Genomic DNA, 17,289 nt, shown 5'->3' on the forward strand with positions numbered 1-17,289 from the left:
ATGGGGATGAACCACTGTCATGTGTAAACGTAGGGGGCTGTTTTGGTGAAATGGTGAGAACTATTACTAAATGGGTTATTGAATCCAAGCACTAGCTTGAAGTGAATTAATATGACATGACTGAAAGGCTAGATTTAGCACGCAGTTTTGGACTTAATTGCTGATTAGTATCATTTTAATTTGCCTGTAGATGGCAAATCAGACACCTTCAGCTTTAACATTTACGTGTTGATTTAGATGCAGTTTTCATGGAGCAGTGTAAGTGGGCTGCACTTGCCCATGTCCACTGAAGATGCATGTTTGGCTGGCTAATATGCAGCCACGGATTTTGGGATGGTTGAGTAACCAAGTGAGCGTGTACACAGGTTCTTGGGATAATGCACTGGAGGCCCTGGTGGAGGAATTCCAGCAGAGGAGAGGTGTTCTGTTGTCGTTAGCTGTCCCTCATTTTGAGGGTGATGTCTATTAAGGGTCATGAGTTTTTGCCATGGGTCTTCATGTGACTAAAAAGGCTGATTGTCAACCCACAGTTCTTTGGACACATGGGGCAGGATGTCCCACAAGATAATGGGATCTGGAATGCAGGATTTGCTTCCTTTTCTTTCCTTTTCAACTGCTGCTCTGCCTCGCCATTAAGACGTTGTGACTCAAAGTATAATGCAGCTTGATGGACAAGTTGTAGCCGTTTTTACTGATTTGTAGCAAGCTCTTCCCAGTCATTAATGTCAGTGCTGTCACACTGTAAGGAGAGCTTCAGAGTGTCTTTGAAACATTTTCTTTGTTCTCCCCCCTCTGTCAGTGTCTTATCAATTACATAGTTAGGGTTTGTTAATGTCAGTTACATTGTTAAGGAAAACAGGTGATTGATATTTGAACACATATAAATAGGGGATAGCTGGGACACTCAGTGTATGTGAGGAGTGTTGACATGAACAAAGTCAATAAACTCTCTCAGCAAGGAAAGGCTCTATGTCTTAGTTTTGACTTCATGTACCAGCGTGGATCACCCTGGGTCATTGGCCACTTGTGAGTTGAGAAAACAAGACCTGGCAGGAGATGTGCTTTTCAGCCATCTGGATGGAGTGACCAGTCCATCGAAGTTGATTTTGCAGGAGCTTTGCCTGAAAGCTTGTGGACCTAGCTTCAAGAAGGACACTAGCGTTTTGTTCAACAGTGCCCACTTTGAATCTGGAGGATGCTGTGGGGATATTGCTGATGGAATTTCTCTAGTGGTCTTATGTATTGCTGATACTCAGTTTAGGTCTCACTGTAGCACTGGAATGTGGTGGTGACAACTACTCTGCACACTAGGACTTCTGTTGATTTGCAGAGGTCTTTTTTGTCATACACTCACTGCCATAATTTGCAGAAGGCTGCGCTAGTGTAGCTGATCTGGTGTTAGATCCCCTCATCAATGGTGGCCTTTTGAGAGAGGTAGCTGCCAAGCTATGGGAAGTGCAAAACATATTCCAGAATCTCTCCTTCAACATATATAGCCAGTGGAATATTTGGTTGACCAGGTATGGGTTGTTATGAGTTTTGTTTTGACAACATTCAAGGACAGACCGAGTTTTATGTATACAGAATTAAAGAGATCGAGAATGGCTTGCAACTCTGGTGCAGAATGGGCAATGACATTGCGGTTATATGCAAAACTGTAGATCATGTTTGCCTGTGATAGTTTAGTTTTGGCATAGAGGTGATTAAGTTTAAAAGAGTTTTCCATCTAGGTGGTATTTAATACTGATACCAGAGGGCAGTTGATCTTTGATGAGGTGAATAGCCACTATCAGGTAGATTGTAAATAGTATAGGGGCTATTGCACACCCTTGCTTGACTCTGCTCCAGATTTTGAAGGCATCTGTTGAGATCTCCCACTCAAGACAGTTGCAGTCATATCATCATGAAGCAGTTTTAAGATTATGATGAAGTTTCTTGGACATCCAAATCTTTGGAGCATAATCCATAGATCCTCACAATTTACTGAGTCAAATGCTTTGGTCATCTTCCTGACTCCCCTCAGTTAAGTCAGGGTCAGGGAAGGGCAAGGAGAACCTTCCCACCCGAAAGCCAATTCAGTTCCTTGTCTGGCCAATTAATGGATGTCATCCTGCCATCAATGGTATTCCACCAGTGGCAGGGAAGGCCATACACCACATGGGGAAGCCGCCTAGTGGAAGCATTGGGCATCATGTAGGCCCCCCCCCTCACCTTGGCAGTAGGGGCTGACCCTGCTGAAAAACCACCCTCCCTTCACCAAGATCCACCATCTCCCCCTCACTGGGGCCTGCCCAGCGAGCCTGACCAAAAAACCTGCACCCTGGAGCCTCCTCCATGTGGCTGGTCCAGGGCCTGCTGTTGTACCAACAGCGGTCATCGCTCCTGGTGGCATTGCTGGGACTGAAGAGCTAACAGCCCTCTGATTGGCCTGCAGCTCTTGGAGGTGGGATCTCTGCCCTTATCATAAGCAGTTAACTGCCTGATTGCTATTGAATTCTATCGTGGCTTTCAAAAATGGCCATGGCCATTAAATTCAGCGCCATGTTTCTATCACTTCCTTATCAAGAATTCCTGTTATCCTTAAAATGTCCTCATTATTTCCTGGAAAAACAATTTTCACTTCCAGGAGAGAATCACCGACTTCTTGAATCAACATAAAATTGTTCAGGATATGTGTAATTTCTTAGTTGCCCTATACCACATCCCAATCAGTTCCTTTGAAAGGCCATACTATTTCTTTGTTACTCTATTAATCCAGATTCTCTCATTGAATTCCCTGAATAGTGCCTTTAGAATCTGAGTTTCTTACAAGGCAAAATGTCTTATGATTGTGGAATGCTCTATTTTAGAGGAGCAAGATTGGATATTAAGGAATTTGACACACGCTGCTCTGGAGGAACAGTTTTTGTTATCCCAATCATAAATAAAATTGGTTGAAGCTGTGCAGAAATCTGTATTCTGATTCTCTGAGGGCATGAAGCATTTTACAGTACATCAAAGTGGGAAAAGTCTAGACAAATGATGCTGAACAAACTTTGTTGGTATAGTTATTTACAGGAAATAATATAAATTATTTCTATATTCAGTTTCAGTGCCGAGTGTTGATTGGTGATCTTGTCATGTTGATCTTCTTTCAATATTTAGAAGTGTTGCAACACAAAATCTAAACTAGCTGGATAAATATAAAACAGTATTTACACAACAATGCTAGGACTCTTTTTGTTGGGATTTAGACTTTTAGAAATGATTTTAGTTGTAAACACTGTCTGTATATCTGTTCACAGAAAATGCACAGCATTGAAAGTTTTTTTAAAAAGGCTTATTTCTTTTTGAATGCATATTTTACGTATCTTTAATTATTTTATAATGATTCCAAAAAAATTTGCATAATTCGCTCAACTATTTCCATGAAGTGATAATTGGAACAAAAATTGTATCATACATTTAATATAGGCAAATAATTTGAATGTCTGCATAAATATTAGTGATGCTTCTAGAAATACTTCCAGGAAAAATTGTGTACCAAGATTGCTCTTTGAGTACAGAATTAGGAAAAGTCAGGTTAAGACATTACATTTTTTTATCTGATTTAATTTTGTTATTTTTTTCATAGGCACTAGTGTCCATTGTAATCATGTTTGTGATCCACTGGATTTATGCCTTAATTAATATTGCTGTGGCATTTTTCATCTACACTTACATTGGACAAATGAGCCCAGGACTTCCTCTTGGTGAGTATATTTAATAAATTGTAAACATTTATTTGTTATCTTGCAATTCTTTGTGTTCTTCATGCAATTATAAGATCATAAAATAGTAAGAAATGGGAGCAACAGTAGGCTATTCGGCCCACTGAGCTTGCTCCACCATTCAATAAGATTTTGGCTCATCTGATTGTGGCCTAACTCCACTTTCCTGACCCATAACCCTTGACTCCCTTGTAGATCAAAAATCTGTCTAACTCAATCTTGAATATATTCAATGATCCAGCCTCCATTGCTCTGTGGGGAAGAGAATTCCAAAGACCAACTCCAATTATAACACAAGCTAGACTATATTCTGAGTGTAATTGGATCTTTTACATGACTAGAAATATGCCACAGTAAGTAAACATTATATGATCAGAAGCAATGATGCAGGTAGATCTGCACATGTCAATATGCTTGGAGTCATTTTCCAACTTGGCACTCTTGATGGAGAGCCTCACCTGTTGGCAACGCATATCAGAATTTCAGGCATGTGCTAAATTTGAATGGTTGAAAAATCTTCTGCAGACTAAAATTTTTAATATGTGTTCATTGGCATACAATGTTCCTTGCTGGGAGCACAAAGTCTAACATTTACCCTCTTATGTGGATGGTGTCATAAAATTTATAATGCTGAGTTAGTGCGTTTAACATAAACTGGTTAAATGGCTAATCTTATAACACCTTCATTTTATTTCCATCTTTTTTTATTTTCAATTCCAAATCAATTCAATATGACTTCAAACGAAGGCTTTATTTGTCCTGTAGGATGTAGGGAAAGGATGTTGTTTTATCAAAGTCTGCATGCAAAGAACAATTGTCATTGTTTCAGTCGCAAAAACTGATCTAACTTAATTGCAGAGACTAAAGGATTAAAATCTACCACGAGTGCGTAATTACTTATTAAAACGATTAAACTGTCGGCTGTAACAGTTAGTTCATCTTGTTCCATGAAATTATTGCATTATACTGTAATCCCTTTAAATGCTCTTACTTTAGAATGCATTAAAATGTGAATCACATGATGCACCTTCAGTCTCTGATCAGTGCCCCAGTACCAACTACTGTTTAAAAGTGTTGAGGAGAGCAGTTTTCCAATAGCACTGAAGTTATTAGAATAAACTTTCTGAGACCCCATGCAGTCAAACAGAACTTCCACTGGGATGAAAGTTGTAAGATCAGGTGTTGACTCACTTGCCCCATACTTGCCACACCCAAATACATGAAGTGCAAAAATAAAATGTTGTGGATGCTGGAAATCTGAAATAAAAATAGAAGGTGCTGAAAGCACTCAGCAGATCTATCAGCATCTATGGGGAGAGAAACTGTTAATGCTTCAGGTCTGTGGCATGAATGTGCAATTTGCACTATTCCAAGGAAGTTGCTTTACCAGCCAATGTGGGTCTATTTTACATAATGAATGAAAAAATATGGTCCCATGCTAAGCTTCATAAGTTAGAACAAGGCTCTGTCCACACACTGGACTCACCAATAAAAAATAGATGCATTAGGGCTGTAGCCAGTGAGATCTGGTTAGTAGGCCTACTGTTGTAGTTTGGTCGCATTAAATTGTGTTTTAACTACAAACACTTGCAAAGTTGCTTTTTTTTTGCATAACTTTTCAGGGTTATTTGATGCTGTCCTCCATTATTCTATTTCTGACATTTCTGCACCTACTTAATGTGCTCCCTAACAGTGGTGAAAGTATTGCAAGCAAGCCTGTTCTAATGGGCTCAAAAACAGAAAATGCTGGAAAAACTCAGCAGGTTTAACAGCACCTGTGGAGAGAAAAACAGAGTTAATGTTTTGAGTCCGTATGACTCTTCTTCAGAGGCACAGGAGGCGTTGTGGATACCACTTTCCAAAACGGCACTTTTGACATGTCTTCCTTCTTCCTTAACCGAGATTTCCCACCCACTGTGGTTGACAGGGCCCACAACCATGTCCGACTCATCTTCTGCGCCACTGCCCTCACACCTTCCTCTCCCTTCCAGAAACATGATAGGGTCCCCCTTGTCCTCACTTTTCACCCCACCAGCCTCCATATTCAAAGGATCATCCTCCGCCATTTCCCCCAACGCCAGCATGATGCCACCACCAAACACATTTTCCCCTCACACCTCCCTGTTGGCATTCCATAGGGAAGGTTCCCTCTGGGACACCCTGCTCCACTCCTCCATCACCCCCAACACCTCATCCCCTCCCATGGCACCTTCACATGTAATCGCAGAAGGTGCAACACTGCCCCTTTACCTCCTCCCTCCTCGCTGTCCAAGGGCCCAAACATTCCTTTTAGGTAAAGCAGCACTTCACTTGCATCTCCTTCAATTAGATCTACTGCATTCGCTGCTCCCAATGCGGTCTCCTCTACATTGGAGAGACCAAATGCAGACTGGGTGACCACTTTGTGGAACACCTTCGGTCTGTCCACAAGCATGACCCAGACCTTCCTGTCATTTGCCATTTCAACACACCATCCTGCTCTCATGCCCACGTCTGTCCTTGGGCTGCTGCAATGTTCCAGTGATGTCCAACGCAAACTGGAGGAACAGCACCTCATCTTCCGATTAGGCACTTTACAGTCTTCTGGACTTAACATTGATTCAACTTCAGACCATGAGTGCTCTCCTCTACCCTCACCCCTTTTTTATCCCTTTTTTCAATATTCATTTTTAATTTTGATTTTTTATCCACTTTTTATTTATTTTCATTTTTATTCATTTATTCATTGTTTTATCCCCAATTTATATCCTATTTTTGATCTTTTTTCCCACCACCATCCCCTCCCCCCATCCCAGCCCCATAAGGGCCATCTGTCACTTGTTCATGTTGTTCTTTTCAAAGTACTTACCATTGTCCTACTATTATCACATTCTGCTTTCTGACCTTAATGCTACTATCAGCACCTCCTTTAGCCCTTAACACTACCATTAACACCTGCTTTGTCCTTTTGTTCATGACACCTTTGTCAGTCTTTCCTTTGCCCCCACCTATCCCTGGCCTGCTATCCAGCTTCACCCGCTCCAGCCCCCCTTAAACAGTATAAATTTAATTATATTTTTACTTCTCTTTAGTTCTGAAGAAGAGTCATACGGACTCAAAATGTTAGCTCTGTTTTTCTCTCCACAGGTGCTGTTGGACCTGCTGAGTTTTTCCAGCATTTCCTGTTTTTGTTTTAGATTTCCAGCATCTACAGCATTTTGCTTTTATCTTAGTGTTCTAATGGGCAGTTCTATGAGTCTCTGGATGCAGGGCCTCCAGATATCCTACAACAGCTTAAACCTTATGTGGCAATGCTGCATCAGCTATCATCTTCTATCTCTAAGCAATTTTCTCACTCCTTGGTGGGGCCAGGCTGCAGTGGGAATATGTGCAACCACTTCAAGAGGAAGCTACCTCAATCAAACCTTTCTATAACTCTGTCAGTGATGCTAGGCAATGCAGGTGGAAGCCTTATGGGCTATGTGAGCAGAGTCCATTGGGTTGCTCCAGTGTGATCGAAGAATATTGCTTCTAGATGATCTTCTAATCTTTTCAGTTTGGCAGACAGACTCCTGTAGGTAAGTGTCCAATTTAGTCGACGTGGCAATGATCATGAAAGACAGTTATTCTGAATTGCACACTCATTGCTTTGGGATTTCTGCTGGATGGCTATGAAAATGCTACTTGCTTCTGGAAACAAGTGAGAAAATTATCTTGAATTGACAGTGGGTTAGATATTAAAATATAGATATGCTGGGAGAAGTGGAGGGTGGAGGACAAGGGCTGTTAGCACGTGGGAAACCCAGAATTAAGTGCAGTGTGGACAATAGTGGCTTTTTAACTAAGCCACATTTGTTTTCATTTTGCTTCTTATTACTGCTGAGGGTATTCTCAACTTTCAGCTTTTACTTTTAATCTATTTCTCCTCCACAATTGTAACTTTGCATGTTTTCTCCACAGGCCTTGCTAATAACTTCAACTTTTTTAGTTGGATTCAGACTGTCTTCAGTGAGGCAAGGAGGTTTGTAATAGTTTCATAATTGTAACATTAAGGAAATATGAACCTGACTCCAATTGTTGTAAAATGTATTCATTCATTCTCTGCCTGAAGCCAGGTCCTTGGCTCATTTCAGTTGATGCCTCAACCTGAGTGGCAGTTTTTGTCAGTGGTGGTTTACCAGTGCCTTTTACTCTCTCAGGGGCAGGGCAAGGAGACAGGTCCTAAGTCTACCTCAGCCAGAATGGGAATCAAGCCCAAACTGTTAACCTTATTCTGCACCACACACTAGCTACCTAACCAATTGAGCTAACCAGCCCCCACTGAAACTTAGGTTACATACTGCACCACATTTTGCTGCTATATTCTGTAGCCTTTGAAGCAGATGTGTAGATTTAAAAGCTAGTCATTTGGTAGTACAGGACTTGAATTATTGCTGAAACAAGAGACATCAAAACTTTTCATCTTGCACTCATCAGGACACTTTGCAAGGATACCAATGTAAGGAGAAAACAACAATTTACACTGCGTAAGAAGAGAGTAGTGACTGATTGGCAAGTGGACTCTGATTAGTAGAGGTGTTACCATAGAGAATGCACCAACGATGGTGACCTACATTTAATTGCCAAGCATTGTTTGAAATTTAAACCAGCCTCCCAGTTGCCAGTCGGAGATTGAGGAACAGTTATGTAGGCAGATTTTGGAAAGATGTAAGAGCAATAAGATTGTTGTGGTGGGTGATTTTAACTTTCCCTATACTGACTGGGAATCACTTAGTGCTAGGGGTTTGGATGGTGCAGAATTTGTAAGGTGCATCCAGGAGGGTTTCCTGAGACAATATGTAGATAGTCCAACTAGAGAAGGGGCAATACTGGACCTGGTATTAGGGAATGAACCCGGCCAGGTGGTTGAAGTTTCAATAGGAGAGCATTTCGGGAAAAGTAACCATAATTCAGTGACTTTCAAGATACTGGTGGATAAGGAAAACAGGAGTCCTCGGGTTAAGGTGCTTAACTGGGGGAAGGCTAATTATAACAATATTAGGCAGGAACTGCGGAACCTAGACTGGAGGCGAAGGTTTGAGGGCAAATCAACAACTGACAAGGGGGGCTTTCAAATGCCAGTTGATAAGAATTCAGGACCGGCATGTTCCTGCTAGGATGAAGGATAAGCTTGGCAAGTTTCAGGAACCTTGGATAATGAAGGATATTGTGAGATTAGTCAAAAAGAAAAGGGAAGCATTTGTAAGGGCTAGAAGGCTGGGAACAGATGAAGCCCGTGGAGAATACAAAGAAAGTAGGAAGAACCTTAAGCAAGGAGTCAGGATGGCTAAAAGGGGTCATGAAAAGTCACTGGGAACCAGGATTAAGGAAAATCCCAAGGCCTTTTATACATATGTAAAGGTCAAGAGGGTAGCCAGATAAAGGGTGGGCCCACTCAGGGACAGAGGTGGGGATCTGTGTGTGGAGCCAGAAGAAATGGGAGAGATACTGAATGAATACTTATCAGTATTCACCAAAGAGAAGGACTTCGCAGTCGATTTGTCTAGGGAAGAGTGTGTAGATAGCCTGGACCATGTTGAGATCAAAAAAGAGGTGTTAGGCGTCTTGAAGAATATTAAGGTGGATAAGTCCCCAGGGCCAGATGGGATCTACCCCAGAGTAATGAGGGAGGCAAGGGAGGAGATTGCTGGGGCCTTGACAGAAATCTTTGTATCCTCACTGGCTACGGGTGAGGTCCCAGAGGACTGGAGAATGGCCAATGTTTTTCCATCATTTAAGAAGGGTAGCAGGGATAATCCAGAAAATTACAGGCTGGTGAGCCTTACGTCAGTGGTAGGGAAATTATTGGAGAAGATTCTTTGTGACAGGATTTGCTACCATTTGGAAGCAAATGGGCGTATTTGTGAGACGCAGCATGGTTTTGTGAAGGGGAGGTCGTGTTTCATTAACTTGATCAAGTTCTTCGAGGAAGTGACAAAGATGATCGACGATGGAAGGGCAGTGGATGTTATATACATGGATTTCAGTACGGCCTTTGACAAGGTCCCTCATGGCAGACTGGTACAGAAGGTAAAGTCGCATGGGATCAGAGGTTAGTTGGCAGGATGGATACAGAATTGGCTTGGTCATAGAAGTAGCAGTGGAAGGGTGCTTTTCTGAATGGAGAGCTGTGACTAGTGGAGTTGCGCAGGGATCAGTGCTGGGACCTTTGCTGTTTGTGGTATACATGAATGATTTGGAGGAAAATGTAACTGGGCTAATTAGTAAGTTTGCAGATGACACCAAGGTTGGAGGAGTTGCAGATAGTGAAGAGAATTGTCAAAGGATACAACGGGATATAGATCGGTTGGAGACTTGGGCGGAGAAATAGCAGACGGAGTTTAATCTGGACAAATGCGAGGTAATGCATTTTGGAAGGTCTAATAAAGGCAGGAATTACACAGTAAATGGCAGAACCCTTAAGTGCATCGATGGGCAGAGGGATCTGGGTGTACATGTCCACAGGTCACTGAAATTGGCAATGCAGGTGGATAAGGTAGTCAGGAAGGCAAATGGCATGCTTGCCTTCATTGGCAGGGGTATTGAGTATAAAAGCTGGGAAGTCATGCTGCAGCTGTATAGAACCTTGGTTAGGCCACACTTGGAATATTGTGTGCAATTTTGGTCGCCACATTACCAGAAGGATATAGAGGCGTTGGAGAGGGTGCAGAGGAGGTTTACCAGGATGCTGCCTGGTCTGGAGGTTATTAGCTATGAGGAGAGGTTGGAGAAACTCGGATTATTCTCACTAGAGTGACGGAAATTGAGGGGCAACTTGATAGAAGTTTACAAAATTATGAGTGGCATGGACAGAGTAGATAGTCAGAAACTTTTTCCCAGGGTGGAAGAGTCAGTTACTAGGGGACGTAGATTTAAGGTGAGAGGAGAAAACTATAAAGGTGATGTGTGGGGTAAGTTTTTTACACAGAGGGTAGTGAGTGTCTGGAATTCGCTGCCAGGGGAGGTGGTGGAAGCAGGTGCGATAGTGGTGTTTAAGAGGCAGCTTGCCAAATACATGAATAGGATGGGAATAGAGCCCAGAAGTGCAAAATGTTTCAGTTGACAGGCAATATGATCAGCGCAGGCTTGGATGGCCGAAGGGCCTGTTCCTGTGCTGTACTTTTCTTTGTTGTTTGTTCTTGTTCTTTGCAACAGGAACCTGATTGGTCAACAAATTTCCCTGAGGAATGAATCAGCGAATGGCTGTCACTTATTTTGGTTAACTGGAGCAGGCATAATGTGCGTACATATTCTTTCTGTCTGCAAAGGACAGGGCCCTGTCTATTAATATATGTAGCTTCCAGTACACGCAAATGCTTCCAGTACACTGTGAGCCCAACTGACAATCATAAATTGGTTTTCAGAGTAATTCTTAGCACACTGAGGATTATTTACCAAATATTGTCCAGTCGCAGAATCACATCTAATATTAGACACTGTGTTTTGAGTTTTGCAAGTACAGGCTGGTTAGGTACAGTCTGTACCTTGCCCATTGTGAACAGCAGCTGGGACATGCTGTTTGATACGATCCGCCGGTCTTTGGGACGTATGGCATATATACCTAGCATCACACTGGCAGTGAAATTCATATACCACATTACTCATCTGTGTGATAGGCAAAATGTCCTTTTGGCTTGACAGCAGCATCTTGTTAATGGCGAATACCACTTGTGTTGCTACTGCATAGTAGCAGCGTTAAGCAGCTAGCTTCACCTGTGCTCAACGTTTTGCGGTACCTTGCCATTCCAGGGTAATTTCAAGTAGACTGTGCGCTTTTCAGGGTCGTAAGTGATGGCCTTCACCTGTTCATGAGTTTGCGTGATATACAGCGCGAAATGATCTGACCAGGGTAGCCATTATCCTGCAGGATGCTTTTGATGTGCTCTATTTCAGCATCAAGCTTGCATGGTGAGCAAGTGGCTCGGGCCCTATTTACAAGGTTGCTGATAAGGCCAATTTTATAGCATGTGGAACTGTAAGAATCCCAACACGTATTTTGACCAGTGAAGGTTGATCTGCAGTAGACCATGGCAGAGAACCCCCCCGGCAGATTTCTCAAATAGCATGTCAAGGAAGGGGTATTCATTTGACTGCTCCATTTCAAAGATGAATTTGAGCACATTAAGGCATGTTAGGAAATTATTACATGCAACAGTAGATTTAAATATAGCGAATGTATCATCCAAATATGCAAGGAGTAGGAGGTTAGCTGTCATTCCATTGAAGCCTTGTTTCTCATGGATCCCAATAAAGATGTTTAGGAGAGCTGGGCCTAGAGGGGATCCCATGGCAACACCATCTATTTGGGCATACATGGTGTCATTAAAACTGAACTCAACTGTGCGAGTTGCTGAGTTCATAAGTTAAATCAATACTGATTCAAGCAGTGGTGGTGGGTCTAGATAGTCATGATATAGTGTTGCAGTGCAAATATCTATGGCTTACTTAAGTGAAACATTGGTGAATAGGCTAGCAATGTCAAATGAGCACATGGACACAGCATTGTTATCGGTATGCAAGTTCTGTATGGCCTCCGCAAATGTGATAGAATCCTTCACTGTGTATGTGGAAAACTTGCTCAAAACTGGTTGTAACAATTTGCCCAACCATTTGGTCAAATCATGCTGTGCAAAATCAGTCATAGATAAGATAGGATGTAAAGCACACTTTTGTGTGCTTGGGCAGTCCATACATAAGCTGATACAGCGAGTCGTGAGGAAGAACCCTGTCATATATATTACGCGGCAGCTCATCGCTCTTACATAAATCCAGCAAGCAATTTTTTTTAAGCTTACTTTCAAGCAAGGTTGTCTGGTCATGTTGAATGGCAGGTCCAATGGATATGAATTTGGACCCGTCATTAAAAATGGTGTGCATTTTGTTGACATAGTCAACAAAGTTGTAAAGGATGGCTATTCCCACCCCTTCATCAGGTTTACCCATGTGCATGTCTAGGTCAGTATTAAGACATTCGCATTGTATGTGAAAGTCAGGCAGGTCGTTCAGAATCCCACAATATGCGTGTGCTAGATCAGCTGGATGTGCTTTCAAGGATTCAGCATCAAGGATTCTCTTCTCATATGGAATAGATTGTTGTTTTCCCCTTATATTGGTATTCTTGAGAAGATTAAAAAAAGGTGCACATGAACAACTGGGCACCCAAGTTCATCATAATTGTCTTCAAATCGTGCAACAATGATAATATGCAATAATTATGTCCTTGAACATTTTTACAATGAGCTATTTTACCTCCCTATAACTTCTCATTCTGCTATTTCCATGTGCCAGATGGTGCTGTAGAGATACCAGTTAAGAAATAAAATATACCACAGCTTCATTAAATGTTGAATTGATTCGGATTTGAGCTTGAATGTGAAGATTTCCTGTAGGATTTTCTATTGCAGAGTTGCCCCACAGAGTGCTGTCATTGCATATTTATTATCTTGCTGAATCCTTTTGACAGGTCCCCGTGGCTTAACTGAATTCAAACACAATGTGATTTGCCGAGATGCATTCAACAGACAATTTATGTATTTTGAACACCACAAATTACCACATTTCTATTAGTTTTTGAAATACTTTCACACATAACTTAAAATATATCTGATGATGGCACCAATTTTCAAACAGCAATTCATAAAGTATACTAAAACTTAAATAAGTCACTATTGCCATCAGCCAAGCGTGTAGTCCTGATACAAGATGAGAATTTTAATTTTTTGGGTTGGCTAATCTGCCCATGGAATTTGATTGAACATCAACCATAATAAAAGTCTTAATTATGGAGCATACTTCCTTGCCATTACTTTCTGTGTCACAATTTTGATTCATACTTTTTTATGTCAATGCTTAACATTGTAAACTACAATGTAAACACTCATAATGGGAAATGCCCATAAAAGATGTAAAATGTTCAAGATAAGCCTATCTATTAATTTTAATAGATAGGCTTACCTTGTTCCAATACACTTGGAGCAGAAGCAGAAACTTTATCTTTTAATTGCTTAAGGAAGAAACCAGAACTACTGGCAATGATGAGAGCAGTGGGGACACAAAAGGGACTGCTGATTGGTGAAAGTGTGATGGGGACAATAGTTCAAAAGGAGCCAAGAGCATTTTTGGTACATTCTTCTGGAAATCCCTGTGTCTCCAATAGTGTCAGGTCCTAGGACCCCAGCCCATCTCCTCTGCCTCACGCTACCTCCCATTCTTAAACATCTCTTTTCATTTCCTCCCCCAGATCCTCTCTGTCCTGGCAAACCTTACTACTACTGAATTCTAAAATCCCATTCCAGTACTGCTAGACCATGAGCTTGTATCCACATCCTAGGACCAACTTCAGTGCAAGTAGGCACGGTATGAAACCATTTGTATGGTGCTTACTTCCTGACCAGGAATCCACCAATGAGCCAAATCCCATATTTAAGTCCCCAGTTGTGTCAAATTCCAGGTACCCCTTCACAGTAATATCAGACCAAACTATGGCAGAGTGTAGCCACTTCAGATTGGCCCTCACATATCTAACTCCAACTATTATATATTGCACTGTCTTGCTGTGTATTCTCAGTTTTAATCCCATTAAGGGCTGAAAGCTAAAAAGAAATTGGGTAAAGGCATGTATATCTTTCACAAGTTAATAAATATAAAATTTAACTAAGCTAGTCATTGGAAATCAGTGCCTTTTATTCTTATGTCATAAACACCCTATTCTTATAAAACTGTGTGTCTTCTGGTTTAAATAAAAAAAAGTCGGAATCATGAAATCCTATTCGGCTCATTTCCCCTCCTTTACAAGGTGATTTTTTTTTAAAGTTGCTGTTTTACTATCAGAGCATGTACAATACAGCAATCATGTCCATGTATTTATAAAACATAAACAGGTCACTGGGCTTCAAACGTCTCAAAGTTATTCACAAAGCTATTTTGATCACTGATCACTCACTCATTGTTTCCATTTTCTCCCCAGTTATCTTGATCTCCCTGAGCTTTGAAACACCAAACAGGGAAATGGAGAATTGTTTTCAAGCCTCTGCCAACACCACTTTAACATGGCTGCTGAGAGGCTCAGGAAAGCAGCTAGGGTACAGCATTCGCCGTGATTTTTCCCTCCTCTTTAGGATATTATGAAGTGCAGATTAAAATTGGGAACTTTATCTCCTCAATCAGTCCTTTGCTGATTTGTTTTTTGTCATTCCAGGCTGGATTGCTGTTCCTCACCCTCTATATAAATCAGTTTAATCGAATTTTGTTTTATAGGCTGGAATATTGTATTCACACTTATGATCAAAGATTTAATACAATTTATTTCATGGTTTCAGGAAAGGATCACCGCATAAAAAACAGATTATAGTGACACCCTCATTTACAACAGTTGGCATGGCAACAACCCAACTAACTGAAGAGAATGCTGACTTTGCCTCACGAGACCGCTACCATCATTCCTCAGTTATTAGTGGAGAAGTTCTCAATCGTCATTTGAGCTGAATATCAACTTTCAGCTGATTTTGTACCTTTGTAACACACCGTCTTTGATTGGTAGGTCTTGAAGGCTGTTAAAATTCTATTGTTAAACTTAACTGAAAGTTCGTATGAATTAAAAAATATGGAAGTATGTTTTCTTTCAAGCAACTTGAGTAAGAATAGAATAAAATATTAGGATAGCTACAACTTTATTACAGAGGAAAGCAGCTATTTTACATGTAAATCTTTAACAACTGTAAATATATGGATGGTTTTATGTGATATTTTATTATGGGGATTTCCTTAAAAAATATATATATATTATCATGACTTAATTAAGGCTTTTGCCAATATATTTAGAATAACTTGAACAGAAACACCATGACATATTTTTCTACCATCTTTGCCAACTATGCTACTAGTAAAAGTTGACATACTGCTAAACTGGATGCATTACATTAATTTTGTCAGGATTGCTGGCCACTCCTGATTTTTTGGGTTAAAATTTAAGAGTCAAAACAAAGCAGATCTTCAGTGTCAAGTTTTTATTTTAACAAAAATGTTCAAATTCATATTGTGGACAGGGTTCAAGCAACATGTATTCATGGCAATTTGGGTGCAGGGAACCCTTCTTATTGATAAAATGTCCTTCTGCCTATATGTGGCTCCAAGGCTGATTCTTTTCTTTCCTAATCTAAAGGTGTAAGAATATCTTATGCCACAGAAAAAAAAAAACATTCAAATAACTTTTATATGGAACTAGAGACCAGGTGAAGTTCAGCAATAAATTCTAATATGCACCAGTTGGAGAACTTCCTTTACTTTATTAAACTTTGAAAATAATAATAGATATGCTGTAGGAAGAATGTTCTGGAAGTGTATCGACTTGGTACGACACTTGTCTGATGCTTTGAGCAGAGTGCAAAAGAATGAATAAATTCTAGATCTTTTAATAATATTTACTTCTGCAGTGTACAGTACGTTTCAGAATTGCTAAGATAATGTTAATGCTGGATGTTATGTTTCTAAATTTCTTTTCACTTTATTATGTTAGTAATACAGGGAAAGTCCACATTAACTGAAAAGAAGTGAATATGAATGTAAGAAGTTTTGCATCACTTTTAAATGCAATATTTACATTACCTAGTAACTGAAATTCTCTGGAAAATAATAAAGAGGAGCAATATTATGAAAAGCTGATTGTATGTAGTTCATTGTTCTCTGGCTCAAAATGAACATAAACATTTCCACAGGTTAATGACACTAATTGTTTTGCATTCTGACATGTATGAAATTGTGTTTCAATAGGGAACATCTGTTGGCCACTGCCCTTTTCCAAGGGCATTCCATTCTACTTATTCAATTTCTCATTCCCTCAGAATTGCACTTAAAAACTTTATTTTGGTTGTTAGTCAAATATCACTGCAATAGTATAGCTAGGTGGTTTATAGCAGTGATATTTTGCCTGTCCTGGAAAGTGGACTGTTTAACAATAAAAAGCATTTAGCTCTATCAGTGAAAGATCTCAATCTGAGAGCCTACTGTATCTCCTACAGAATAATAGCTCATATTCCTGAGAATAATAACTCTACTGAAAGGAGAAAAATAGCTGTATCACCTATTATACTGGAACAGGAATTTCCAAAAATAAAATGTAAAGCCTCGCTTCCGTCCTCAAAAATACTGTTGAATGCTCCAAGACTCCAAAACTCAGGTGGCATGTTCCACAATGCAAACTGATGAAATATATGAGCAATCATAGTTAACAAAAGCATACAAGACTGAATTATAATCCCATAAATTTAAAATGGAAGTTTCTTACTTTTACTTAGTCCCCTTTTCGAAGTAGGACATAAAAATACTTATACAATATTTGTATATTCTAATGAATCTAATCAAGATCATCAGTTGGCTTTCAGCGTGGCTTGCTTACGCATGCTAGAAGCCACATATATTCACACACAGAGCCCTGTCTTTTGCAGACAGAAGGATCGTTTCCACATATTGTGGCTTTTTTAACTAAAATGCTTGTGGGGCAGCCATTCCCTGGTTAGTTCCCTAT

The 17,289-nt window shown here is 40.4% G+C and overlaps 1 protein-coding gene across 12 annotated transcripts in view; it reads left to right on the top strand.

Moving 5' to 3' along the window:
• slc12a8 (solute carrier family 12 member 8) overlaps positions 1 to 16,422 on the top strand; it is a 170,660-nt gene extending 154,238 nt beyond the window's left edge. For 11 of the 12 annotated variants that reach the window (XM_041201661.1, XM_041201665.1, XM_041201663.1 and 8 more), the window contains 3 exons: positions 3,614 to 3,731; positions 7,689 to 7,749; positions 15,086 to 16,422. In XM_041201661.1, the coding sequence (XP_041057595.1) occupies positions 3,614 to 3,731; positions 7,689 to 7,749; positions 15,086 to 15,251 (345 nt within the window). In that variant the 3' untranslated portion in view covers positions 15,252 to 16,422. The remainder of the gene's footprint in view (positions 1 to 3,613; positions 3,732 to 7,688; positions 7,750 to 15,085) is intronic. The other variant, XM_041201666.1, reaches the window with a different exon arrangement.
• The last annotated feature ends 867 nt before the right edge of the window (positions 16,423 to 17,289 follow it).

Source organism: Carcharodon carcharias, chromosome 12 (genome assembly GCF_017639515.1).
Source record: "Carcharodon carcharias isolate sCarCar2 chromosome 12, sCarCar2.pri, whole genome shotgun sequence".
Classification (NCBI taxonomy): domain Eukaryota; kingdom Metazoa; phylum Chordata; class Chondrichthyes; order Lamniformes; family Lamnidae; genus Carcharodon; species Carcharodon carcharias.